The sequence below is a fragment of the Talaromyces marneffei genome, chromosome 4, assembly GCF_009556855.1.
Source record: "Talaromyces marneffei chromosome 4, complete sequence".
NCBI lineage: Eukaryota > Fungi > Ascomycota > Eurotiomycetes > Eurotiales > Trichocomaceae > Talaromyces > Talaromyces marneffei.
Window position 1 is genome coordinate 2,063,171 of NC_072351.1, and position 26,965 is coordinate 2,090,135.

Here is a 26,965-nt window from a genome sequence, read left to right on the forward strand (position 1 = left end):
CAGTGCGTTTTCGTGACATTTCGGTGTGGACGCAACGTCCAATATTAAATATGCCGGAAAAGACTGGCACGAGGCAAGCTACGCTGGGGTATGTCAGAGATCCGCAGTCCACGATCTGGTGCGTCTGGTTGTCGCTGTACTACTAGAGCGCGATAGTGATAGTAGACGATGCCGATTGTTGACCAAGGCTGACAAAAGATTTCATGGACGAACAGGAAATTCTTCGGGTCTGACAGACAAAATTCCACAGATGCCGCGAAGCGTCAAACCACACTGTCCTTCTCCAATGGGAACAGGAGAAAAGAAAAAACCACGAGTGACAAGCCCGTGAAGGAGCCGAAAGAAAGTGAGGGCCAAGATGACATGGACTTGAATGGAGACGCAAGCGCAGCCAACAATGGGTCGACATCGCCTACAAAAGGTGTCAAGAGAGACCAGTCTGCGGAAGCAGAAGAAAGCGATGATTCAGATATCCAGCCCGCCACCAAGAAACGGAGGAAGAACGCCAAAAGCCCCCGTCCCAGGAAGTCTGCCAAAGAAATCGTCGCCGAGCGTCCATCGTCGCCTAAGGTATCGAAAAAGGCCTCTGGTGAAGTGACACCCGTGGAAGAAGACGCCGATGAACCAGCAGAAGACCCCTCCGCCAGCGAAGAGGATGAAGATGAGAAACCCGAAATCAAGAAGAAGCAGATTGAGAAGGTTCAGGCAACACTAAAAAGCACCGGCAACGATCCGTATCCTGACTGGAAGGCGGGTGAGCCTGTTCCATACGCCGCTCTCTGCACGACATTTTCTCTTATAGAAATGACGACCAAGCGTTTGATAATTTTGGCGCATGCTTCGCTTTTCCTGCGACAGGTCCTTAGACTCACACCGGAGGATTTATTACCAACTGTTCAGCTGATGATTAACAAGTTGGCAGCTGACTATTCGGGTATCGAACTGGGCATTGGAGAGTCTTTGATCATGAAAGCAATTGGAGAAACCACCGGACGAAGTTTGGCCGTGATCAAAGCTGATCAGCATGAAATTGGCGATCTGGGCCTGGTTGCAGCAAAAAGCCGATCAAACCAGCCTACCATGTTCAAACCAAAACCGCTGACCGTCAGGGGCGTCCACGAAGGCCTGCTCGCGATTGCCAAGGTTCAAGGCCATGGATCTCAGGACAAGAAGATTTCAGGTATCAAAAAACTTTTGTCAGCAGCTGATGCCGCCACGGCAGGCAAGGGAGCCAAGGGAATTGATATCAAGCAGAATAAAGGAGGCCCAAGTGAAGCAAAATTCCTCATCAGATTTCTTGAAGGAAAGCTGAGACTCGGTCTAGCTGAGAAGACGGTTCTCGTTGCTCTTGCCCAAGCAGTGGTTGCCCATGAAGCAGAACTCGAAGGCGGAAAGTCTGCCAGCGCCGAACGCCTTGCGCAGGGAGAGTCTCTGCTAAAGCAGGTGTATAGCGAACTTCCAGCTTATGAAGTCATTATTCCCGCTATGTTGAAAGAGGGTATTTTCAATCTACCAGATGTCTGCAAGCTACAGCCTGGTGTCCCGTTGAAGCCCATGTTGGCTAAGCCAACCAAGTCCATCACTGAAGTCCTAAACAGATTCGAGGGTAAAGAGTTCACCTGTGAATATAAATATGATGGTGAACGAGCTCAAATCCACTACGTCTCACCGGATTCAATTCATCAATTTCCTAACGCAGCCACCACTCTCCAGAAAGATGCCAAGGGCCTCAGTTCAATCTTCTCGCGAAATTCAGAAGATCTATCCAAGAAATACCCCGATATCTTGGCAAAGCTTGATACCTGGATTAAGCCAGGTGTTTCTAGTTTTGTTCTCGACTGTGAAACAGTTGCCTGGGATATGGCAAACAAGAAGGTGCTTCCATTTCAGCAATTGATGACCCGAAAGCGAAAAGACGTCAAGGCCGAAGATGTCAAAGTCAAAGTCTGTGTCTTTGCATTCGATCTGTTGTTCTTGAATGGCGAACCAACAGTGAAAAAGTCTCTTCGTGAGCGTCGCCAGCTCCTGCATGAGGCTTTCCAGCCCACTGAGGGCGAGTTCGCATTTGCTCAACATTCCAACACCAACGAGCTTGACGAGATTCAAAGTCTGTTAGAGGACAGTGTGAAAGCATCTTGTGAGGGTCTCATGGTCAAGATGCTTGACACGGAAGAAAGTGGCTACGAACCCAGTAAACGAAGTCGCAATTGGCTCAAGGTAAATCGAATCCAGCATCACTCTTATTTTTGTACTGGTGTTCTAACGGGGGTTTTACAGGTCAAGAAAGATTATCTTCAAGGTCTTGGTGACTCCCTCGACCTCGTCGTCTTGGGAGCATACTTTGGCCGAGGAAAGAGAACTTCAGTCTACGGTGCGTTCTTATTAGCAGCATACAATGCTAGCAAGCAAAGCTTTGAAACAATCTGCAATATCGGTACCGGTTTCTCTGAAGCCTTACTCGAAGAGCTTCACAAAGAACTCTCCCCTCTTGTCATCGACCGCCCTAAACCTTTCTATGAGCACTCCACTGTCCCCAAAGACCAACCAGATGTCTGGTTCGAACCTCGTCTAGTCTGGGAAGTCAAAGCTGCAGATCTTACCTTGAGTCCACGCTACAAGGCCGCCTCGGAGGAAGTTGTTGGCACATCCGGCGCAGATGGCAAGGGTATCTCGCTGCGTTTCCCTCGATATATCAAAGCACGTGATGACAAGAAGCCTGAGCAGGCGACTACCACTCGAGCTGTGGCGGAGATGTACCGTCGTCAAGAGGCTGTAGCCAAGGAGACCGCAGGAAAGGGAGGTGTTGACGATGATTTTGAGTATTAGTGTCACATTGGTGTTCATTATATCTGGGATGCCAGCGTTTGTTTCGTCTTCAATTCACTACTGTATCTACTTGTATGATTGCCCTGAATAAATATTGTGACGATGTTCCTGATGCCGTCCTCCTCAAATAAGAGAAGAGCAGTCCGAATACGAGATTACCGACGTAGATTCGGTATTGGGGCATTTCCAATGTGCTCTACACGATGTCATAATATGAAAACTACTAATTTCCACAGCACTCACACTGCGGCGGCGACGGGATTATCAGCAGTATCTGCATGCACATTTATCTTCGTGAAATTGTTGAATGGATTCAGACAAAAAGCCAAACCTGCCGAGCGGGAGAAGATAATGTATCTAGATTTCCACTGCAGCTGGAGGATTAATAAACCAAGAAATAACCCCAAGTCGCCCCATGACTGACGCCAGTACCAACACCCCTGCGATTCTCGAAAGACAAAGCAATTTGAAGCAAAGCATTTCGTCGTAATCAAATAAACACCGGGACCATCCATCTACCCCGTGTACATGGATTATGTGATATAAAGTTGCTAATATAGAAGAACAAGCAAATCCAAAAAAAAAAAAAAAAAAAAAAAAAAAATTTCGAAACAGCCAAAGATATTTGGCCTACTCCTCAACAAACTTTCTCTTCACTCCATTCCCATTGGGCACCGCTCCTGATGGTGCTGATACCGATGCCGACGCTGCTGAAACCGAAGCCGGAGGACCAGGTTTCCGCTCACCCTGCGCCTGGCGCTTCTTCCAAGCAGTTTTGATTGCTGGCGCAGCACGAATGAGATCTTCCTCCGTGACACGATCCTGGATCGACTCTAAGACTTTTTCCGCCGTTGAGATGTGGTTGGCATCCTTTTTATCTTCTCGAAATCGCATATAGCGCCATCGTCCCTGATCGTCCTGGTAACATTCAACTATCGTATCGTCTAGTGGTATCTGGAGAGCCTTCAATCCTTCCCATTCTGATTGCGTAACGTACATCTCGTTAAAGATGCGATATTCATTGTTATTATGGAGGACGAAAAGGTGGAAAACAGGCATGGCGTCATAGTCGTAGTATGGTTCAACGACCCCATCTGCCTCATCATCTGTATCTGGTTCTAGCAACGGAAATTCAAGCCTCATTCGAAAATCAATGGTGTTTTCCGAAGGCGGCTTCCATTTCAATATATGCTCATCCGTACCGATTTTGTAAGGCGTGCTTCGACATGTAAAAATCAACCCGTCATTCCCATGAATTTTCTTCACTTTTGGGATGATTTCGCGAAACATCATTTCAATACCATAACTGAATTGAGTCGATTTATCCTCCACTGCGAATATTCGATGTTGTTTTTCCTCGGGAAATTTCTTGTACATGGCGTTATAAGGTTTGAGGACGTTTTCCTTGAAATATGCTAGTCGTTTGTCGAGTGTTCGGTGCATCAGCTTCTTTCCGTCGAGGACCATGCAGTCAAAAACTAGATATTTCAACTGCGTCGACCCATCCTCGTATGTGTCCAGTACCAACTCCCCGTCCACAAGCGTGTCTGTATGAAAGGACTGGAAAGTCTCATCATTAGGCAGCGGAAAATGCAATTGCGGCACATATCGATAATCATTCTTTCGATCAATCAAATAATGAACCTCGGGCGTATCGGAATCTGGGTCCCCGCTGGTGAAATACATCAAGCACCTGATCCCATCGGTCTTTTCGCATACGTAGTAATCTTCTTTTTGCAGTTCGACGAGGTGTTTTGCGGAAAAAGAGACGGGCTGGGCGCCCGGGAAGTTGATGTTTTTGCGGTCGAGGAGCTGTGCGACTTCGTGACGGAATTGATCTGCGAGCTCGGGTTCGGCTTTGATGCCTATCTCATCGAGGTCGGGTACTGGGTGGCCCATTTTGACGGGTTTGGGGTCTGTATATACACGGCTAAGGGCGTGTGTGAAGTGTCGGTTGGCTGACTTGTATGTGAGGATTGATCTCGACCAGTTGCGCAAATAGTTTGGTATCCGAGGGAAAGGTAACGATCGAGATGAACCCGAGGCAGGTAGATAAATAAAATTAGATATTAAACCAGTTATTTGCTTTTCAAAAGCGATTATATTAAGTGAGTGTGATCTGTCGGCGCGGAAATGTTGAAGTATTAATGAGCGATGTTCAAAGGTGAAGTTGAGAGAGAGCTTCAAGTCCCGAATTCATCGTTGCCTCAGGCAGCAATCGGTTTTATCTCAAACAAGCTCAAGGCGAGTCTCAAATGAAATCTGACAGGCTAATCTCCTGGCTGTTCCAAGTCAAATGAATAGAATTATAAGAATATATTCAATTCTAAAATATAATAAATATAAGAATACATCAATGCGTATATAAGGGTATCATATGATCGTTCTCGATATCAAACCACCCGCCCGTAACGCCGCCGTGACCGAATAATAATCACATTAATAAAGTCGGATCCAAAAGAGAGAAAGCAGAAGAGAAAAACGTCAGGTGTAAGACAGAATGGCAACTACTGCTACGATGTAGCTGCTACCGCCGTCTTGGGAGTAGTGGCTACACTCGGAGGACGGTTGATAGGCGTAGTCTGAGTATTAGCCTGTTTCTTTGACGCTGCATCTGTGCCAGCAGACGAATCCTGTAAAGTAGATGAAGATGTGCCAGTAGCAGAAGCCATGGTTGGACTCTCAGTTTGAAAGAGTCCATTTGATTCTCCGTTTGTCGTGGGTCCGGTAGAGAATAAACCACCTCCACGAACGCCGCCGAGTACGTTTGAAAGCATCTCCTTCATGCGTACGTAATGATACTTTTTTCGGGTCGGCATTAGAGTATGAACAGCCAATGGTGTTGGACGCGATCGTGAGATGGCAGCCATGACGGCATCACGCTCTTCATCCGAGTCAACCGGGCCGTTGGTTTCAAAGTCATCTTGCAGAGGGGCATTGGCGTCGATAGCAGCTTCTATAATCCAGTTAGTACACCAACCACAGACAGAACGAGCGTGGTATAGGAGTCTGACTTTGTTGACGAGCCTGATTCTTCTTCTGATATGCTTGCAAAAGCATATCATAGGGAAGCGAACGTCCAGGAACCGCACGTTTCGCCCCCATAGAATGGCTCTTGCAAGTGAGCGATCGGGCACACTGGGAGCCATTCGGCAAAGGTACACCACATTGTTTCTCAACATCCACAGGACCTTTTGGTTTAGGCACTTTTGGTTTCGGCTCTTCCTTCTTTTTCTTCTTTTTCGGTTCCTTGTCTTTTTCATCTTCGCCCTCTGTTGCTTTGCGTTTCTTCCCTTTCTTTGGCCCATCATCCGCCATGCCCTTCACCGCACCCTTTTTCGCGGTTTTTTGTCCACTGATTCCATCTTCATCCTTATCGTCATCTTTGTCGTCGCCATCCTTGGTATCGGCGAACTTGGCTTGATTCTTCGCATCACGAGCCTCCTTCTTCTTACGCGCTTTCTCCTGCTTGGCTCTTAGACATTCCCGAATATGTTCAATAGCGGTTGATTTCAGCTGTGGTCGCTTGCAGTGTTTGCATATCACGGTCTCGAGTTCCTCTTCGCGCGGTCTGCCGGATGGAAAAGCCGCGATCGTTTTGGCGTCCATTTGTGGAAGGACAGGAGAGCCATCGGGTGAACCTGGAGCATCGCCATCGCCTCCTAGTACACATATAACAGTTAATATTAACACACACAAAAAAGACCGCTTTTTAAAGACGTGAAAAGTGTATAGATCATGATGCTGACCTTGTGGCTCCGATTTATTCCCGGTCTTGGCGCCCTTTCCAGAAGCCTGCTTCTTCAGCTTGATCTTGCCAGGTTTGGAGTCTTTCTCGGAGAACTTGTATCCCGACGCGTCCACAAAACTAATACTCGAGCTCGAAGATGCTATACAAAAGAATCTTATCAGCATGATTAAACTTCACTGAGCCAGACATGAGACGAACTTTGACCCGTCGCCATGGTCCTTCGACGAGGAGACTCGATACACCAAGAACGAAGAGATAAATGAAGAAAATTTCTAGCACCAGTGCATAAGTCTCCTGAGACTATTGCAAGATACCGGGCTAGTGCGAGAGTTGAGTAAAGAGAAAATGTTGGGTTGGTCGGTGGCTTGCTTGATATCCCGGGGAAAGCGGAGTTGCTTAATCGATCGAGCATCATCCATATTAGGCCAGCCTGCTTCCGTGCCCAGTGGTCACGTGATGCTACACTATATAATTGTTAACTGTGAATTGTTAGGATTACTCTTTTATTGTTGATACATATTGTACAAGCTAGCTAATAGTACATGTTATTGATATCGTGCAAAGCACAGACTGCTATTTGTCCCTCCAAAGCCAAAACTGTTCGTCAAGGCTGCATCTATCTTCCGTTCCTGCGCCTCGTTTGCAGCGTAGTTGCAGTCGAATTCGGCTGTTGTAGTTTCTAGATTGATGGTAGGTGGCATAATGTTCTATAATATGAAGTCGTCAGTTGTGGCATCTATTACCAATTAAGGTGCTCCATACCTCGTGAATGGCCAGAACGGAGAAGATAGCCTCAATAGCTCCAGAACCTCCTAGTAAATGTCCAATGGCACCTTTGGTACCACTTACATTGATATCAGCAGGCTTCTGTTTCCCCTGTCCTCCTGTATTATCTAGTAACAAAGCCTTGATGGCGGCGTTTTCGGCGGCATCACCAACGACAGTCGATGTGGCATGGGCATTGATATAGTCGACAGCCGAGGGGGGGATGTTGGCATGCTTGAGCGCTTTTCTCATTGCTGCTAGAGCACCGGCACCGTTCTCTTTAGGTGAGGTAATGTGAAATGCGTCTCCAGACGTGCCGTATCCTCTAAATTCGGCGTATATATGGGCGCCTCTTGCTTTGGCGTGTTCAAGTTCCTTAATAGTTGTCAGCAATAAAGATAGAAGTATAACATCTCAAGGAGCGGGGGATACATACTTCAAGAACCATTACAGCAGCACCTTCACCAACAACAAACCCTTGTCGATCCGCATCAAATGGTCGGGATGCTTTGGTAGGTTGCTCGTTATAATTAGTCGCCAGGCTTCTTGCTCGCGCAAAGCCGCCTATTGCCAAAGGATGAATACAAGATTCAGCACCGCCCGTGACCATGACATCTGCATCGCCGAAAGCAATGAAGCGAGCAGCATCTCCAACGGAGTGTGCTCCAGTAGTACATGCCGTCGTTGCGGCATGGTTTGGGCCCTATATAACGTTAGTATTGAAAACGGAAGTTTTGGTTATGATAAAATCTCACCATAAAGCCGTACTTCATGGAAATGTGTCCGGCTCCCAGATTGATGAGTAATTTCGGTACAAATAGAGGAGAGACTTTTTTATAACCCTACTAAAGCATTAGTTCAAATTGTGAAAAGACATATCAACTACGTCGGTCTCACATTTTTCTCAAAATCTACAACGGTATTATAGATTTGATCAAAATTGCCAATACCAGATCCCAAGCAGACCCCCTACGACAATCAGCGTTTGCAGCATAAACTCAGAGGGGAAGGCTAAATGGCATACTGTAGCTTCACGCTGCTCATCAGTAGTAGGTCGCCACGCAGCATCCTCGAGCGCTTCTTCAGTAGCAGCGATAGCAAATTGCGCGAATCGTGCCATTTTTCGCTCCTCCTTTGCGATCGTCAGCATTCTAGTCTAGTTTTATTTCAGGGGAGAAAATGATACGTACATCGCGACTCAACCATTCCGAGGCCGTCCATCCGCCCTCTTTGCGAGTCCCGTCAGGGACTACAGCGGCAATCTGGGCTGGGATTTCAGCGAATCGCGGATGACGATCTGCTACATTCACGATGCCGCAGTGGCCATCAAGGAGACGGGACCAGGTACGGCGAATGCCTTTTGACGATTAGAACTATATCGGATATGGTGTAGAAAGGGTGTAGCAGGCATACCAACACCAAGCGGTGTCACCGCTCCCAGACCGGTTACGACCACCCTCCGCATTGCATTATGCCGCTAAGGTATAATAATGGAAGACGAAAGAAGAATGAACAAGTTCTGTATACAAAATACTTGATCCGGCTAGCCTGTCAAACCGCTTGCTCTTTCTCCTTTGGGCAGGTGGCTAGAGATCGGTTAGTTCGAGATAGCGCACGAGGTCGGACAAGGCTGACAGTTAGTTGACAGCCGAGCGGATTAATGGATCTGATAGAATAAGCAGTTACTAGTTGGCCGGTAGAAGTGGGTTGTCAATCAAACATTTACAGTCAACCCAAGGATGAAGGATGGAAAAGCCAAGCGCTGATCGAGAAAGGAAAGTCTGCACGATGGACGGTACGCTATACCGGAAGTGGTCTAGTGTGGAGATATCGAATGGCGAGTCATTATTTTCTTTTCTTCTCTTCTACATACATACTACAGAGTACATACTATACAGGGTGTATAGTGAATCCGCTAGTTAGTGACAACGATGACTATCATTGCTATATTATTACTCATCCTATATACTCATAACTAACTATCCATTCACTAACTACAGCACGTATGTAATGGGATCTCTATCGGACAGCGCAGATAAGCACGCGATAAGATAGATGTCCGGTGGGGCCCCCGATATCCGGAAGAGGAAAGTCGATGCTATACCAAGTCTACCTGACTCAATCAGACAGCTTCTTCTCCATTTTTCTACTATAGACGCAGGCCCTGGGTGGTTCAAGTTGTACAATGGCTAGATAACTCCATATAAGCCTGTTTTCCCCTCACTTTTTCTTATCCCTGTCAATTGAGATTCTTCTCACGACCCTGTCGAAATGGCTATCTCTATCAAAAACGTCATCGTTCTCGGCCTTTTGGCTCTGGGTACGACCAGCGTACAGGGCCACTCCGGCCATCATCACGGTGAAGATGAAGAAATAGTTCTTTCACAAAGCAAAAAGGAGGAGCTTTTGATGAAATGGGAGCAAGAAGTACATATGCCTAGTTCCTGCTCAATGCTCAAAGAACAAGTGCTAACGATTGAAAACACAACAGTGGGGATTCTCTGGCATTTCTACATTTGCGCATATGAAAACGGTCAAATGTCTCATTGAGCCGGATGAGCGGTACGACATTGCTGTTATCGGGGCCCCGTTCGATACAGCCGTCAGTTATCGACCAGGTGAGTTTCCTCCAGCATCTGTGTATGAGAACATCCTACTTACAGACTGAAGGCGCACGATTCGGCCCTCGCGCAATCCGCGCCGCCAGCGGCCGCCAACTCCCAGGAACAAGCTATAACGCCCGCGCTGCCATCAACCCGTACAAATCATGGGCCACGATCCTCGACTGCGGCGACATCCCCATCACACCCTTCGACAACGCCCTTGCCGAACGACAAATGTACGAAGCCTTTCTCGAGTTGGGCACCCGTCCTGCAAAGACACCCGCAGCCCCAAATAACAAGGGTATAGCAGCCGGAAAACCGAAATTAGTCACTCTAGGAGGAGACCATAGCATAGCCCTACCGGCGCTACGAGCATTGTATCAGATATATCAAAAGCCCATCACGGTTCTGCATTTTGATGCGCATTTGGATACCTGGAATCCCGTGCGATATGCATCGTATTGGCTTTCGGAGCAATCTCGGTTCAATCATGGAAGTTTCTTCCATATTGCCAGCACCGAAGGGTTGATTTCGAATACTACCTCTGCGCATGCCGGGATCAGGACGAGATTGACTGGTATCGATGATGGGGATTATACCAACCCTGGCCCTGAGCAGGGGTTCATGCGTATCCATGCCGATGATATTGATGATATCGGTACAAGCGGCGTGATTGATTCAATCATCAACCGCATTGGTCTTGATCCTGATCAACCAGTTTATTTGTCGGTGGATATTGACGTCCTTGACCCCGGCACAGCACCAGGTACCGGAACCCCTGAACCAGGTGGTTGGACAACTCGAGAAATGATCCGTATTTTGAGAGGGATCGAGAAGTTGAATCTTGTGGGCGCGGATATCGTGGAGGTTAGCCCCAGTTATGATAATGTGGGAGAAACGACTGCGTTGGCTGCGGCGCAGGTTGTGTTTGAGATTATTACGAGCATGGTTAAGTCTGGGTCAGGGAAGGAGTTGGGTGGCTGGTATGGGAAGAAGGATGATGAGGTTTTTGAGAAGGGGAAGGATGAGTTATGATCATATGAGGCGTATATGCAATGACGAGTCGCAATCAGTCAGGTTGTTTGAATTCGCAGGTATCTAACGTATATAAATTCAAAATACGAAATAAAGTACATATGTTTATTTGAATTCTTGGTCAATACTGCACATGTAACTGAGAATACTCGAGAGAAAAAAAAAAGACCTCTCGACGTTGGTTGTTTATGCGATATTCTTAAAGTGAAATCACGAAAGCCAAGTATCCAAAAAGGAAGACGACCACCAGAGAACCCTACAGTCATATAATATATTATACGTCAACAAAATAATTGATGCCCAGACAATCACCCCCAGGCAAGAGATGTTACCCAAGAATACCAAAAAGGGTGCCAAAAATGAAGCGTCTCGCTCCCAGTGTCTGAATCAATGCCCTGGCATGTCATCAGTTGACCAAAAAACTATGACACCAGGAAGAAGTACGCAGAAAATTAGTGGGATGTGGTGTTTCTATTTCTGATATCGTTTAAGATGGCGATATCAGGATATGTAGCTATGTAGACGGCACACTTGACGAGCAAAATCCGAAACATGCCTGGTATGTTATATGCTTCAAGATTTGAAAGACTTGATGGATAACGCGTCATCCAGGTATTATTATGTCAGGCAGCCAACGCGCATTGATTATCAGATTTATGGCGAGTCTGCCGAGGCCATTCGAAATGACAGCAGTTATCTGGCGAAATGAGGCGGGATTCCTAACATTACATGTGATGTACTCGGAGGGGACCTGACAATTTGCTTGCTGCCTCTGATCCAAAGGAACAAGTGTCGCCAAGTTGTTATTAGCAAGGTATCTGCACAGTCTCCAGATCCAGATACAACAGCGCCCCGTGAGAATACGGCCGAAGCAGACTATAGAAGAGAGGGAAGAAAGAGAAGTAAAATACATGTATACAAGCTGAACACACTCGTCGTTCTCATTCAAGGCAAGGACCTCCACAACATGCACAGGGGATGACTGAAATTTCAATGATAACATGACAGGCGAGATAGTACATCAAGCAATGCAAAGAAATTTTTTAGATTAGATATTCCAAATGTAATGACATTGACTGAAAGGGGAGCAATCGGGTTCAAAAAATCCCGTCGTTGATAGTAATTCGGATGGAGAACCATGCTATGTACATAGGCCATGTTTACGCGCAAGTAGGCGTAATTGTTTCTTCTATCAAATAGATTGGATTCGCTTCATCACCAGCCTGCGCCAGACGGACAAGATCAACGTAGAATAGAAAAAGCTTTGAAGCGGCGCACGATCATGGGCAGGGATTCTGGGAGAAGAAGAGAAAAAATTGAATCTGTTTCTTTGATTTCTGACTCTGGCTTTGGGTTCACTGATATTGGAGTATAAAAAAGAATCAGGATAGAGCAAACAAAAAGGAAAACGAGTGGGAAATTGGGCAAAAATAGAAAAATGAAAATCCGGACGCCACATGATATCAAATCTGGTTTAAAACCGTATCATTCAGACCACTTGTGGTTTCAATTGCGTTGGAGGGACGGTGGAAAGGTATTGTGATTGATGAGTCGGATTTGGTTTGAAGAGTAGTTGTTTCGCAGTTCTTCTGTTTGGCTCATCCCCGCAAGTTGTTGAATTTTCTGTCTGTCGATTGTTTATAGAACAACGCACTTGGGTCTCTTCTTTGGGGCGGGTTCGAGAGCAGCAACGATAGCCTAGATGATGTCAGTGTCACGGAAAAAAAAGTTGCAAGCTACAGCTACCGCCGCAACGGCACCTCATCTGTAGAAAGACAACAAACCTCATCAAAAACATCCTTCAGCTTATACTGCGTCAAAGCTGAACATTCCACGTACTTGACGGCACCCAACTCCTTTGCCATCCGATCACCATCCTCCTTACGCACGGGCTGCATCTTCTGTTTCGCCAGCTTCTCGCGCACCGCAGGATCATCTCGCAAATCGGTCTGGGTGCCGACAATCAGGCAGGGAACACCGGGACAGTGATGATGGACTTCTGGAAACCATTTCTCTCGCACGTTCTCAAATGAGGCTGGGGAAGTGACGGAGAAGCAGACAAGGAAGACATCGGTTTGAGGGTAGGAGAGAGGGCGCAGGCGGTCGTAATCTTCTTGTCCGGCGGTATCGAAGAGGCCGAGGGTATAAGGCTCATCGCCGATCCTGTTGATGCTGTCAGATAAAGATGACCGGATCGCTTTTCTTTCGGACATCTTACATGACAGTCACGGCATAATTATCGAAAACAGTAGGAACATATTCCGATGGAAATTTATTTGTCGTATACGAAATCAATAAGCAAGTCTTTCCGACCGCACCGTCACCAACGACGACACATCTGATAACGATCCGTCAGTATATATAATCGAGCTGTAGAGCTGCGCGCCACAAGCTTGATATCATGAACGCGACTTGTATGCTCGGCAGAATGAACGCACTTAATTGTAGCCACAACCATATTTTCAAAACCAACGTTTCTCTCGAATCAATAATTTCGATTTAGTCTGCGATAGTAGTCGGCGGGGACGTAGGGGGGCGGTTGTAATCGTCAAGGAGAATTAAATAGAATTGAAACGGTCAATCAACCCGAGGGGGGCGAGGCAAGTAGCAACTGCGTACTACCTGACGCTGCAGTTGTAAGGAATAAGAAACTAGACCCTTGGATAGTAAATAGAATGAACAGAAGAGAAACACAGAGCGAGATGGATAGATAAGGGGTGCAGCAGCGAAGGAAGAGGAGAGCGTGATGGGGAGGTGTCAGAGAGGCAGTGAGAGAGATAGACAAGGAGTAGTTAGGTTAGGTTAGGTTAGTTACTTTCCTAGTCAGTCGTGGTCCCAGTCCCGTTGGTCGTTAGTCACCTCCTCACAAGTATCAGTTTCATGTGGGGTTCTCATCTTCATGAACTCACTCTTCTTCGTCTTCTAGGATTAGAGTCTAATGGTATATAACTCAGTATGGTGTGCATGCTGATATTGAAGTAGAAGTATTATTAAGTATTCTTTGGTGGCTCTCTCCTTCAATGTATAGTCTGTCCCAGCTCCTAGCCATCTAGGCGGTCAGTAGGGAGTATACTCATCTAGTCCCAAATGTTACCATACAGTAACTAATGTAATACGCCAACCAAAAGATAAGCCAGCAAAAGATTACAGCGTGATGCAGCAGTTATTGTCTGATCCCGGCGAAAATCTGGCACAACGGGGGTATAACTCAGTGGTAGAGTGGGAGATTGCAGTTTCAAGCTTTTCATCTTCAAGTCGGGTGTTCGATCCACTCTGCTCCCTTTCTTTTACCTTTTTTTTTGGTTTTCCAGTCATGAAAGATAGAGGACTCCCTTTTTTTTTGTGCTATTTATTCATTTTGCTAGGTAGATCTAGATAGCACTCCTTAATCCCCGGGGTAGCCAGAAGCTGCATCAATTCTACAACTCTGGTCTCGGATCAGATGTGATGCTAGTCGTCGTCCAACTTGACCTAAAGAGATTGGATGAAGCGGTACTATGTTTGTATTCGCGTTGTTTTACAGTCATTACTACGACTGAACTTATTACCATTGACCTTTTCAACACTAAAAAAAAGCACATCATATTTCATCTCCCATCCTCTTATGCGACTACTGTTTGTTTCTGTTCTGTACACACAAGACCCTACAAGGATCAGTCATGATTCGTAATTCATATTCATGTTCTTATGCTTGATGCAAAATGCAAATCCATATCAATGCCATCATAGTCTGTTGTCGTCCTCCAGGGATGGCCGAGCAGAAGTTTCGCTCGCATGCGCATGCACCGAGTGTCTACGCTTTCTCGTGTGGCCCATCTATTTATTGTCAGCAAAGAAAAGCACTCGGGTACATATTTGAGAGAAAGATTACCTTATCCAGTTGATATTCCCTCATAATCAAACTCAACGGAATAATCGGCAAAGCAGCCAAAATAGCCAGACACAAAAGATTGTTCATCGTCTCCTGGTATGCACGATTGATCGCTATACGCGTCTCCGAGCCCATCGGATAGGATAAAGCCGTAGTAAGTTTACCAAAAATCTCTTCGACTTGGTCTTGACTCTCGGCTGGAAGGTATTCGCGCAATCGCTTCGGTATCTGATGCGTCCAGACTGCGCCCGAGATTGCAGCTCCAACTGCACCTCCCATTTCAAGCGCGGTTAGGAATATAGCGGTTGCACCTGCGACTTCTTGGTGTTGTGCTGATGCCTGCACGCCGAGCTGTACAGGAACGTTGACTAACCCTCCACCAGTGCCAACGAGTATCTGTGTACCTAGAATTTGGAGAAAAGAGCTACCTTCTTGACGGTAGAGCAGCATGGCCACCAAGCCCAAAATATACACAATCGTTCCCGTTGTGACAAAAATCCGATAACGGCGAGTATACTTGATCAGAATCGAAACCACGAATGCTGCGATTGTGGAGGTGAATGAGAATGTCTGCGTAACCCGTCCTGCGACGGCAATATCGTAGTTCTGGACGACTTGCAAGTAGGAATATAGATATGGCTGGACGGAAAAGTAAAACGCCATAAAGTAGAAAAATGCCAATGCGCATCCTGCCAGAGCGGTTCGTTCGGTGAGCAGATGCAAAGAGAGCAACGGCTTCGGGGCGAGTTTCTGCGATGACTCCCATGCAAAAAACAGAACCAGACAAATACAGCCCAGAGCCAACATGACAATAATACGATCGTCGTGCCATCCATTTTTCGAGTTGGCGGCCAAGGTAAGCGGGATCAACAACAGAGAAACGGCGGTAGAAAGAAGGATTAATCCAAACATATCCAATTCATACCATACCGATCGTAGTGACTGATAAAAAGTGCGATTTTTCTTGCGATGTTTCTGTTTGATTGGTCGCAGCTTCTTGGCTTTCCGTTGATTGAAAAGCAATGATAGGGCGAGTGGGAGAAATGTTGCAGGTAATATGATCGCCCACATACCATAACCCCAGCGCCATGAGGAATGGCGGAGTACTGCATCCGCTATTGTCGGGCCAATCCAGACTGTGACCAAGAAGGGAAACTCGGGTAAAAGGGCGAAGAGCGCTCGATTTAAAAGATCGCTACTATCGGCGATAAATACTTGTTGGAGGATTTGAAGGCCAGTCGATCCAGCGGCGTAGAATATTTGGGCAGAAGCATATGTCTGAACGTTGTTCGAAGCAGCCATTTGAATATATCCAAGAGTGTAAATAACGATACTGACACAGAATGCTTCGAACCGGCCGAATACATCTGCAACTTTTGCCATGGGCGGTTTGATCACAGCTATCCGTAGCTATAAGTATGTTATTTGAAACGAAAAGGAATAAGAGTCAGACATACCATTGACAACATTCTGTACAACCAGTACGGTAGAAATCAAAGAATGTTTCTTAAACGAACTGGTAGCATATACCGCGAGCGAAGCCACAGTTTGGCCTTCGAGTGAAGTACAAAACGCCATGAGAAATATCCTGCAAATAAACTGTCAGTTGCTGCCGACGACCATTTACATCGAAGTGGCCTACCCCAGATATGCAATCATCAAAGACCGCTGCGTCCAAGTCAGGTTAATAGCCTCTATCTTCCTCACTCCATCCTGCACATTGCTCTCTGTACTTCCCTCGTCCTCAGTGCTGATATCAGTGTCCGGCTCATACACCGAATGAGGGTACAGTAGCCGGTCTTCCTCTTGGTCCCCCATCGAATTATCGGTGTTTACTGTTCCATACGAAATGATATTCGAGGTGGTTTCCAACAAGGTCATACCGACAAATAGTTGAGTACATTCGTTGCAACTAAGTGGTAGTATCGTTTCCTTTTATGTGCAGGATTTTATGTGGAGTCCATATGAGGTATGTTCTGTGAATCGGTGTCGGTCGGTTTGGACGGTAACGGAGGTGAGGACGGAAACGGAAGCCGAGCGATAGGAAACGTTCAGGAGGTAAGTTGTTGTGTTGACCACATAGAAATAGAGATGAATCACAATCACCCAGATCGACAAGCCGATGGGGTATGGTTATAGTTATACTGAGCGAAGAATTCGAGTCAAGCTAGACAAGCCGACTTAATCCGGAGGCAAGAGCGGCCAACGGTGTACGGCGTACGATATCGGTCGGAGGACGGAGTAGTGCTTGCACTATTTGCTAGTAACTAGCCCAGCGGGTGCACGAAAAAGCAGTTGTGTGGATCTAAGCAAGATTAAAATCCAAGTTGATGAATGAAAAGGCAACGATGGTGGAAGTCGGTGCACGAAGTCAAGTTAGCTAAGCTCCAAGTCGACGATGGTGGGGACCAAACGCCGGGAACCATACAACGTAATCTGATCAGATAAGATCTTGGGGCCCGCGGTTACACGCCGAAGGACTCGACTGTCCGCAATGACAACGCCCCTTTAAGTAAAACTTCTTTAAATGGCATGTAAGATGTAACACGAACAATGGTCTCTTTATTTCATTGTTTTTAGGGCTAGAATCTGTGCGACTCTAGCTAGTATCACCGATGGTGTGTGTGCCTCAACCCACGCTTCTGCATGGCTAGCGACTAGTCTATGCAGTGCTATACCAACTGAACACAATTAACTTCTAGCTGTGAGTCAGAATTGGCCTTAGCTAGCTTGCTGTGGTGTCATGTTTAGGAAACTATATTGGTAATATTTTCTCGTGTACATAGTACTCTGGAGTCTGCGCGGATTGAAGATCTTCGATCAAGTGATAGAGCATGGACTGATTAACTTGGAATGAGACGATCCACTTGCTAGGACCAATGACAATCCCTGGGTGACATGGCCAGGACTCGGTTGCAATCAAGAGAGATCTATTCTTTGTATTTGTTTAGATTATTTGTATCGGAATACGTTTGTGTATATATATATATATATGACTATATACAGGAGTATCAACGACTTTCCACGGCCAATTGGCTAAAATCAACAACAAGCTCGTCAGTCACAGAAGAAGCAGGTCTCGCAGCATACGAGCCAACCCAACACTCGGCCGTCTCCTCCTGTTCGAATGCCCACGTAACCTCTCGCAATGGAACACGTGAAACACCTTCGACCAGATACACCCACAGCGTATTATCAGCTTCCCTTACGAGTTCAATTGTAGCTGCCTGTCCACCAGATGGGACCGCAAGCAGACTCCAATCTGCCCATCGATCCTTGACAACAACGCTGATATGCGGTTTATCGTTTGTGAGTTCGATCCCGCACTTGATCCATTGCCGCTGCGCTTCGTCTTTTTGGCCGTTGATTACAATAATCAACCCGCCCTGGTCATAGAGGACCTTCCATTCCGCAACGACTGATACTCGCGCCCGTTGGAACGATCTCAGGGGTAGGGTTTTGTACAATATAGGCGCATTGAATCGGTGTGTTGCGGGTGGTTTGGCCCAAACATCCGAGGAAGGAGGCGCTCTGATGGAGAAAGTGGTTGGGAGGTCCCTTGCGTAGGGAACTGGTTGGGACGAGTTGAGGAACTGGTAGTCGGACATTTTTTCGTCCCAGATAGTAGTTGATCTGGTCTTCACCAAAAGTAAGATGTGATAAAAGGAAGCATAACCCAACATTGGAACCCTCTCGAGGGGGGGTTTATGCGGGGTTATGGCTGGGCATTGTAGTTAGTTGTAGCCACATGACTGACTCAACATTTGAAACCAGGTGTCATTTATTTATATATTGATCTTGACTGACCAGGTAACGATCTTCACATATGAGATGATACATGTATGACTACAGGCGACGATACCGAGGCCAGCAAAGATCAAAAGCACTATTAGCTTCTAGAAATAGATATAAATTATTAGACCGTGCAACAGGCAGCGAGAGACCGTATTAGCACTGGTCATAATATCTATATGATCTCCCATCCCGAGGAACATCGCGATTGTATATAATTGCTGCGGAGAGGCCTTTATATGACATTAATTTTGCTCGATATTCACCAATGGGGTGATATATCAGTTGGGAGATAGCACGACTGAAGTAATTAACTTCAGCTACTGATTATATCGTGAGGTCATCGGTTCGATCCCGATTCATCCCATCGCCCATCTTTTTTGTTTCTTTTTTCTTCATTACACGCTTTGTGAAATTTCCCACCTATGAGACATTATTTCGGGCCAATTTCCCAATGGGGTGATATATCAGTTGGGAGATAGCACGACTGAAGTAATTAACTTCAGCTACTGATTATATCGTGAGGTCATCGGTTCGATCCCGATTCATCCCATCACCCATCTCTTTTGCATTTTTTTCTTTTTCTCTCTTCTTTCCCAAGAGGTCTGTCTGAGGTCTGAATTATTACTATTTTTTGTTAAATTTTCCGAGGCGGTAATTAATATATTAGGAGATACCGCGGCCAAAGTGCAAGACTACCAGTATTCGTATCTTGAGGTTATTGGCGTTTGCACAGCCACCATAGAAAATACACGATGGGCCTCAAGGCGTTTTTCAACCTAACACACATAATCAGATTGCCTAGGTAGTTGGCCTAATGACCCTGCTCGTAGAATTTAAACCCATCACCAAGCTCATAATGGGTAACAATGGACGGACTTGTAATAAGCCACTTCATTCTACTATCTATCTGTTTGTTGTCTGTTTGGTGACCAATTCAAGATAAGTCATCATGTCTCGCTTTCGAGACATTCGCCTCAGCATCTCCAAATCGAAGTCAAGTGCACAGAGTACACGAGTGCCCGCAGTACACCACGAGGAATGGTCTCCGATCGCGAATAGCAGAGAGTCCCTGCAACGAGCACTCGAGGACATGTATTGGGAGGGTGTCCGAGATGAGCTAGAAAACATCATTCGCCCTCTAGCTATATGGCAGCAACCGGAGTTTGCCGACGTCTTAGTGCCAGATGAAAATGATGATTTTATTCATGGATTCGACACCTTTGTGGACCAGGTTAGCCAACATGCAAGAGAACATGCGATCAGATATAGTATGGACCAGAATATTAGAGCTTGATTAAAGAAAGCTAACACAGATGACAGACAAAAAACGCATCGAGAATATGGACCTGTCTCGAAAGTTGATCGATGCACCACCGCCGAGCTACATGAAGTCCCTGAATGACGCTGCAACGGACCGGAGGGCCGAGTCTATCAGCTCAAAGATCAAATCAGCCGTGCGCCAAACTATGGAGGGTATGTACCTAGACTATTTCCGTCAATTATTACTTAGCTCGTAGCCACTAACACCAAGCATAGATATGCCGAGTTTTACTGGAATAGAAAAGCGAGCGTGGGTGTTGCTCCAGGCAGCCGGTATGTTATTCAATGATGAACGTCATAATATCAATGAATGCTAAACCGAGTGCAGGATTTCTTGATATTGAAAAGCTAATAGAAGACCGACCAGCAACCAAGAAGCAGAAACGACCGGTTGTTCCACAACGTATGTATGCAAGCTTTAACAGGGGCAGTCGATGCATCTAACTTTTCCTTAGTGGACTTCTCCAAGGGCAGGCCTCTTGACTTCTATCCCATGCATTGCGCCAATGCTCATTGCAACGCCATAATCACTGGAAGCATGTTCAAATCTGACGATCCTAAGGAGCCCCGTGTCGTATGTGAAGATTGCTACTTCCGCTTTTTCTACGGCAAGGATTCCTATGTCAAACAGTACAAGCATTCCATCCTGCCCGAGGCGATCACTCCAGAGGAAAGCCGGAGGATGTGTCCTTGCTACTCGGTCCCTCATTTCAATGGTGATAAGCCACTGGCACTATTTCCGGTACCCTGGGATGCTCGGCATCAAAAATACACAACATCTAGTAAGAAATGTGAGCTAGACGCCCTCGATGACCTTGTCGCAATTTCAAAGTACAAGGCATTGCGTAAAGCAGCAGGTATCAAAGAAACCAAGAGGGAAAGAAACCCGAACTCGGTTGTCGATGCAACTATGAAGCTTCAACACCGCCAACCTCAAGCAGAGAAATCGAGCTCGAGTACATTCAGCAAGCTCAGGAAATCATCATCAAAGACAAGCAGTGAATGACTAGATCAAAATTTGCATTCCCTGGCGATTCTGGACAAAATAGTCACCGACCCGCAAGAGGACCCGGATGTTCCAGCATTTTTCAAAGCACATGTTGATAAGGATCCATTTGCTAATGTGCACGTGAGACTCCGTGTTGGACCCTTGATTATTAGGAACGATATATCGCTGTAGGTCAAGCTTGGGACGAATAAAATGATACATGCTAACTCATGCTTCGGTAGTACTGAGGACGGCGCGCTTATCACATTGCGGGAAACGCCCGTTTTTCATCAACGTCTAGGCATCTCTGGCAACGAAAAGCGATGCCTTCTAGTCACAGGCTCCGAGGACCAAAATGTTTGGCAATTTGTTCAACCTGCCCGGCATCTGACGAACTACAAGGCTGTCATGAAACAAGTTGTCGGCGCGCCTTTCAGCGGTCTTTTACCACAAGACCCTGAGCGTGCGTTAGTCTGCGACATTCTTGATGCAAGTCAATCGCTATCTAGCACGGGGGCAGACCTCGGACAGTCATTTGATAAGTTACTCGGGAGTCTCAGGAACATAATGGGTAGCCGCGTGCAGATATATATTGATAGCATAGCGGAACGACTATTGAATCCAGCGACACGTCTGGCAAGGAACGCCACGCAGAACAATTACCAACATTTTTGCAATTCACTCATAGACCATGACATTTTCGGGCCTTTGACCAGCGGTTTGGCTTACCCTCTCTACCTTATGAGCTTCGTCTGCCCAGACGAGGGTTACATGCGACCGCCAGTTCTAAGCAAGTTCAGCGTCCCAACTGGACTAACACAGGACTACATTTCCCAGTTCTACTTCGGTCATTCTACTGTTAAGGACTCCGAAATTATTGATACATATCAGGAATACTGGTACGACTGGGGGGCTTTCGGGGGACCCATATACAAGTATCAAAATATCTTTCCGTGGGACTGCACTGAGGCATACGGTCGATATCCAACCTGCTGCGGAGACTGCAATCTGTCCAAACACGTTCGGGCCTTTCCTTTTGATTCCTGGTCTATAGTATCCCACCACCTAACTCGAGATCAACACATGTATGCGCCGTCCTCACTCTCCGAGCCCATGGATACCACAAAACCTACCTCCCAGGCCTGGATGCGCAATCGCCTCAACGTGTTGAGTGCGTCAGCAATACTCTGCCGTGCCGCCGCAGCCATGGCCAAAACAGAGATATTCCGCTCGGCAACAGCTTGGTTATCACCATCCTCCAATCCAGGATCGGAGCTGCGGTCTCTCGACCCATCTCTAGCACGCGTCAAGCTAGGCGGCATCCACCGCGCTCAGCCTTTTAGTCACCTCCTCTTCGATGACAAGATATATTACAGCAGCTTCTTCATGGCACACTGGGGAATTAGGCCTTTACCCCAGCAAATTGAGGCTTATGAAATAGCACGACGAAAGCGTATCAACCGTGCCGATATCGAACTACCACTACTAGCCGAAGACGCAGTCGGTTACACCACCCGATACAGGAGAGATTCGAAAGATACTTCGAACGATGCAGCCGAGAAGTTTGAGATTGACATGGATGCTGCACTCACCCTCCTTGATACTGTGTATAGGCATGCAGCAGGGTGTGCAGTGGCTTGTGGAGCAACTTGTGCCTCGGGCTGTGGGAATAGCAGCTGTGGAGGCGTGGTCAGTGCTACCTCCTATCCTAGTACGGGTAGTACAAGCAATGGAAATACCAATACTAGTAGCTGTGGGAGTAGTAGTGGAGGAGGAGGAGGAGGAGGAGGGGAAAGCAGCTGTGGGGGAGGCAGTGGAGGGAGTAGTAGTTGTGGCAGCAGTTGTGGATCAGGGTGCAGTAGTTGTGGTAGCTAATTTCTATACAGTGGCCGAATCTTAGACTAGGTTTGATAATATTCATATTCAATCATTTGGGAAGGCAAAGTTCGTAATAAGATACTGTAAATGGCAAAGTTAAGGGGATGTTAAGTCGCAATCAGGGCTAGGCTGTGCTAGCCCTAACATTACGCACCCGCAATATAGTGAAAAACGCCTGAAGTCTATCTTCGGTGGCTGTGTAAATACCAACAATTAACGACTCCGATCATGTAGCCATGTAATGACATTAGATAACTTTATGGACATCAATTTAAAATCCGGTCGAGTCTTTTGTTGTTTACTTTACTACTGGGCTAGCAGATTGGATCCTAGAACACAATTTCCAGTCCCTGTGCCGCCCTAACGACATGTCGTTAACCACCACTTCTACAATTCAGAATCTCCACCGAGCCGCTGAAGTAGAGATCAAGGATCTCAAGCAGTGGCGAGACAATTATAGTAAAGATCCCCTAGACGATCACTGGAGCCTGCTCGAAGTAGGAGACACGAACAAGCTCGATGGAAGGCAGCTCATTCCCGCACCGAGTCTATTCAAGTCTTTGACCACCATCACCAATACCTCAAGTCCTACGACAGAGAATGGAGGACCTATACCAACCATAGGCAAATGTGCAACTCACCTTGAACTTCTGGAGGTATTCTTTGCCTTACGCTACAACATCGTCAATTCAGCCGCACTAGACGCGACATTTGGAATCAAAGTCAACAATAAGATCGTATACAGGAAGAAGTTTGACCAACGAATGGGGGCGTATATCTACAAAAAGACAACCTTGCGAGACGATACGTACCAAGATCGGAGGAGAGAGAAGTGGGATTTTTACTTGAAGATTGCGGTGGTGAGGTTTGGGACTTGGATAAAGGCTTCTAATAAAGCAGTTGAAGAGCATGCGAGGGAGAAGGGGGGTGTTTTTTCTTTGCCTTGTTTGCCTCCTTTGGGTATGTCACTATCTTATAAGCAATTATGTGGAAATGTGGAATGTCAAGCTAACAGCGTTATTTTCGGTCAGATATTCTCATGGTCTGGCACGCCTTTCTATTGAATCCCATCGATTTTCAGACTTATTGCTGTGACAAGAAGTTGAACGCCATTCGCCGTGTGGAATTTCCATGGGAAGGAATTGTACGTTACTTTTTATAATCTTTAGAGATGCCTAAACTGACTTTATACAAGCAAAAAGCAATAAATACAAAGACTTGGTCCTATAAATTCCCCGAAGAATCACGAGAATGGACCAAATACGAATGCCAAATAGAGCCCGATTTATATCAATATCTAGAGGACGTCGGAGCAACATCCAGCCCCGTCGCCAGCACACTGTCCCGCTTTGGGGACCCTAAAGAACAAGTCTGAAGTCTCTGGGAAACTTTGAAACAGATGGTACTCAGCGAACGCGAGAACCAATTCGTCAAAAACCTGGTTGAAATTCAGGTAGGGTTGCAGCAAGAAGCGATATTGCAGCTCACCGAAAACGTCAAGCGTCAGGCTTCGTTTGTCGATAAGATGCACAATCATCTTTGGATCTGCAGCCCTGCTGTCAGCGGTACATTATGTCGTGCCATTGATCGATATAACAAGTTTCTCAAACTCTTTGTACTACATCCAGGTAAGACTCTGGTGCCAACCCTGGATATCGACCTTGTCTGGCACACGCACCAATGCTCTGCAGTCTCATACGAAGAGACTATGCGAACAAGGACGGGACGTTATGTCAACCATGATGACAAAATCGGCAAGGAAAAGCTTGGTCATGGTGCCAACGAGACAAAGCATTTATTCCGCACCCGGTTTGGGCAGGAATACTCGGTTTGTTTGTGCTGGGACTGTGAGATGTTAGCCACTGCTTTGGAAAAAGCTGAGGAGGATGTGGATCTTCTTGTTGATGATTTAGATATGGCAAAATTGGCGAAGCAAGTTGGTAAGTATGTTCGTTACTATCGGTCGGAGGAGTTGAGTAGGCGTGTTGACCGTAAGTTGGAGGTATAGTTAGAAGTTTGGTCGGCTGAGTAGACGTGTATATATATATTCATGATATGAATATTGACTCATTCTACATCCTTTGAACGTTTATTTTATATATCAATTGATCAATCTAGCGACATGTAATATGATTATTTGATAGCTTTCCACGGCTCTAGAGATGAACCCTAAGCCCTAATTGCTATATACGATAATAATTAGGGCTATGCGGAGGCGGCAACATCCTTCAAACGTGGAATATATTAGGCCCTGAGCATATGTTTTATCAGCTGAGACACTCTTAGAAAAACATGAGCACCATAATCAATTACCTACATCGGATGTCACACATTTGTTACACGTTGATCATATGCCCAGCGCAGGTCATACATACTAACCAGGCAACCTAGCTAGTAGCTACTCCGTACATAGTAGTACCTCCTAACCAACTGGTGGCTAAGTACTACCCTGCTACATAGCTCCAAATACCTAATACCACCTAGAAATAGGCAGCTCGAAGATCAAACAACCCCCCCAAAAAGATGACCAAAACGAAGAGCAGAGCACTGACCATACCTAGGTACATACATAGTACGTACAAACTAAATTAATAACATCCCGACTTATTATGCACATGCATGTAACTCTCTACTTTGCATATGAAAATATACATAATCATGTAATTTTAATATCAGATTTATTTGCTAAATTGTTGTGGCGGGGTCTGGCCTACGGGGGCTATCTTGATTAATCCCTGAAAAATGCGGCGCAGGCGAGCTACTACCACAAAAGTAGAGTAGTTGTGATGCGATCCATGAATTTGTGGATGAAAATGGGGATTAGGCAGATACGTAACATGGGTCTATAGCATTTGTAAGCACTGAAAAGGAAGCTCGAGAGAGGTGCGTGCGTAAATATTATCTGGGGGAAATAATGCGATTTCCGTGATTTGAATACATATCATGAAGGGAGTGATTTGATTTCCACTAGAATGATGTTGCTCGGCTCTCGGAGAGATTTTGACGCTAGCTATTGAGCTAGACGAGTTTGCCAGCTTGTGTCGGCATTTTATTCCTTTTCAGGTATATTTGGAGAATCATTCGTTGTTACTACGTACATGCAGGTAAGTCATTCGAGACTTTCGAGATGTAGGTGACTATAAAATGATAAACCAATTGAAGTGAACGTTCATAAATCAATGCAGGACTTGCTATATCCCTGCAAATCATGCTAGGACGTTGGGATTTTTTTTTCCAAACCAAAGCCCTCTCATTCATTTGATATCATGCGGTTGCCTCCATCATGGCTCTTCAACTTCGACTCTCTCATGTCTGCACACCGTTCATCTGCTTTATCATCATGAGAACAACGATCTTGTGATACATGTATCTCTTCATCTAACTTGGACTATGCTTATACCTAGATCAGCAAGTACTCAATATGCCCATGATCCAAGCACCATGCATGGCACGTACCTATGGGAATTGCGATATATTTAGGAACACCTGTGCCACATTTGTGAAATCCGTTCAAATGTTATATTCAATGCTTGTTACGTTACTACGCTCGCACAAACGGTTGTTGACTGCGAGTGATATCTGTCGATTCTCTCCTCCCCCCCCTCGACCGTTTTTTCTTTCTCATTTCTCATAACTGGATAAGCATCACTCCAAAAATGGGTAAAAGTCTGGTGGATTGCGGAGATATGCACGTTTGTAGTATTCGGGGGTCAGGGCTTGGTGATACCCATACCCTAGTTAGGTAGTAGATAGGTAGTAACAATGAAATGAGCCGCGTTTAATATTGTAAATGATCTAATTCTTGAGTCTTTTAGATTGTGAGGTCTATTCAGGAGTGAATCCGAACGTAGAGATCGATTCAATGGTTCAGGATAAGTCCTTGCCCTCTTACCCCGTACACCGAGGGCAATCATACAAAGGAATCGTCCGGGATCAATATAAAATATCGTTGTGTTCCATGATTCAGCACGCATCTATTAAAAGCAGGTTCGTTTCGAAAGGGTCAAATGGAAATGCATTTCCATGGGTTTGTATCCCGTTTAGGTCGAATTAGGGCTAATCCGAAGTGTGATTAAAACTTAAAAGTGATTATCATTTAGTGACAGTAATAAGACTGATCTTATTGACCTATC

General features: G+C 46.0%; 11 protein-coding genes and 3 pseudogenes across 14 annotated transcripts; 8 read left to right on the forward strand and 6 right to left on the reverse strand.

The window, feature by feature from the left end:
* Window positions 1-50: 50 nt before the first annotated feature.
* EYB26_005781 (uncharacterized protein) lies at window positions 51-2,826 on the forward strand (the record flags this gene model as incomplete). Its single annotated transcript, XM_054265064.1, has 3 exons — window positions 51-88; window positions 216-2,217; window positions 2,278-2,826. The coding sequence occupies 3 exons, from the start codon at window positions 51-53 to the stop codon at window positions 2,824-2,826; spliced, it is 2,589 nt and encodes an 862-aa protein (XP_054121039.1).
* A 630-nt stretch (window positions 2,827-3,456) lies between these two features.
* Window positions 3,457-4,725, reverse strand: EYB26_005782 (uncharacterized protein; the record flags this gene model as incomplete). The annotated part of the gene is made up of 1 exon (XM_054265065.1): window positions 3,457-4,293. One exon carries the CDS (start codon window positions 4,291-4,293, stop codon window positions 3,457-3,459), a length of 837 nt encoding a protein of 278 aa, XP_054121040.1.
* A 614-nt stretch (window positions 4,726-5,339) lies between these two features.
* Window positions 5,340-6,791, reverse strand: EYB26_005783 (uncharacterized protein; the record flags this gene model as incomplete). Its single annotated transcript, XM_054265066.1, has 4 exons — window positions 5,340-5,782; window positions 5,841-6,488; window positions 6,576-6,716; window positions 6,776-6,791. 4 exons carry the CDS (start codon window positions 6,789-6,791, stop codon window positions 5,340-5,342), a joined length of 1,248 nt encoding a protein of 415 aa, XP_054121041.1.
* A 331-nt stretch (window positions 6,792-7,122) lies between these two features.
* Window positions 7,123-8,807, reverse strand: EYB26_005784 (uncharacterized protein; the record flags this gene model as incomplete). Its single annotated transcript, XM_054265067.1, has 8 exons — window positions 7,123-7,284; window positions 7,340-7,717; window positions 7,779-8,045; window positions 8,098-8,184; window positions 8,240-8,311; window positions 8,367-8,474; window positions 8,533-8,699; window positions 8,756-8,807. 8 exons carry the CDS (start codon window positions 8,805-8,807, stop codon window positions 7,123-7,125), a joined length of 1,293 nt encoding a protein of 430 aa, XP_054121042.1.
* Window positions 8,808-9,613: 806 nt separating this feature from the next.
* Window positions 9,614-10,980, forward strand: EYB26_005785 (uncharacterized protein; the record flags this gene model as incomplete). Its single annotated transcript, XM_054265068.1, has 3 exons — window positions 9,614-9,769; window positions 9,834-9,960; window positions 10,013-10,980. The coding sequence occupies 3 exons, from the start codon at window positions 9,614-9,616 to the stop codon at window positions 10,978-10,980; spliced, it is 1,251 nt and encodes a 416-aa protein (XP_054121043.1).
* Window positions 10,981-12,618: 1,638 nt separating this feature from the next.
* EYB26_005786 (uncharacterized protein) lies at window positions 12,619-13,438 on the reverse strand (the record flags this gene model as incomplete). The annotated part of the gene is made up of 4 exons (XM_054265069.1): window positions 12,619-12,678; window positions 12,765-13,143; window positions 13,199-13,318; window positions 13,419-13,438. 4 exons carry the CDS (start codon window positions 13,436-13,438, stop codon window positions 12,619-12,621), a joined length of 579 nt encoding a protein of 192 aa, XP_054121044.1.
* A 739-nt stretch (window positions 13,439-14,177) lies between these two features.
* EYB26_005787 lies at window positions 14,178-14,262 on the forward strand (annotated as a pseudogene). The gene has a single exon. The product of its transcript is annotated as a tRNA-OTHER (tRNA).
* A 441-nt stretch (window positions 14,263-14,703) lies between these two features.
* On the reverse strand, window positions 14,704-16,732 carry EYB26_005788 (uncharacterized protein; the record flags this gene model as incomplete). Its single annotated transcript, XM_054265070.1, has 4 exons — window positions 14,704-14,796; window positions 14,852-16,251; window positions 16,309-16,439; window positions 16,494-16,732. 4 exons carry the CDS (start codon window positions 16,730-16,732, stop codon window positions 14,704-14,706), a joined length of 1,863 nt encoding a protein of 620 aa, XP_054121045.1.
* A 1,130-nt stretch (window positions 16,733-17,862) lies between these two features.
* Window positions 17,863-18,459, reverse strand: EYB26_005789 (uncharacterized protein; the record flags this gene model as incomplete). Its single annotated transcript, XM_054265071.1, has 1 exon — window positions 17,863-18,459. One exon carries the CDS (start codon window positions 18,457-18,459, stop codon window positions 17,863-17,865), a length of 597 nt encoding a protein of 198 aa, XP_054121046.1.
* Window positions 18,460-18,913: 454 nt separating this feature from the next.
* On the forward strand, window positions 18,914-19,010 carry EYB26_005790 (annotated as a pseudogene). Its single transcript has one exon. The product of its transcript is annotated as a tRNA-OTHER (tRNA).
* Window positions 19,011-19,099: 89 nt separating this feature from the next.
* On the forward strand, window positions 19,100-19,199 carry EYB26_005791 (annotated as a pseudogene). Its single transcript has one exon. The product of its transcript is annotated as a tRNA-OTHER (tRNA).
* A 396-nt stretch (window positions 19,200-19,595) lies between these two features.
* On the forward strand, window positions 19,596-22,854 carry EYB26_005792 (uncharacterized protein; the record flags this gene model as incomplete). The annotated part of the gene is made up of 8 exons (XM_054265072.1): window positions 19,596-19,914; window positions 19,967-20,119; window positions 20,183-20,239; window positions 20,295-20,369; window positions 20,422-20,922; window positions 20,977-21,142; window positions 21,197-22,665; window positions 22,718-22,854. 8 exons carry the CDS (start codon window positions 19,596-19,598, stop codon window positions 22,852-22,854), a joined length of 2,877 nt encoding a protein of 958 aa, XP_054121047.1.
* Window positions 22,855-23,200: 346 nt separating this feature from the next.
* On the forward strand, window positions 23,201-24,207 carry EYB26_005793 (uncharacterized protein; the record flags this gene model as incomplete). Its single annotated transcript, XM_054265073.1, has 3 exons — window positions 23,201-23,792; window positions 23,864-23,976; window positions 24,028-24,207. The coding sequence occupies 3 exons, from the start codon at window positions 23,201-23,203 to the stop codon at window positions 24,205-24,207; spliced, it is 885 nt and encodes a 294-aa protein (XP_054121048.1).
* Window positions 24,208-24,231: 24 nt separating this feature from the next.
* Window positions 24,232-24,840, forward strand: EYB26_005794 (uncharacterized protein; the record flags this gene model as incomplete). Its single annotated transcript, XM_054265074.1, has 1 exon — window positions 24,232-24,840. The coding sequence occupies one exon, from the start codon at window positions 24,232-24,234 to the stop codon at window positions 24,838-24,840; it is 609 nt and encodes a 202-aa protein (XP_054121049.1).
* Between the last annotated feature and the right edge of the window lie 2,125 nt (window positions 24,841-26,965).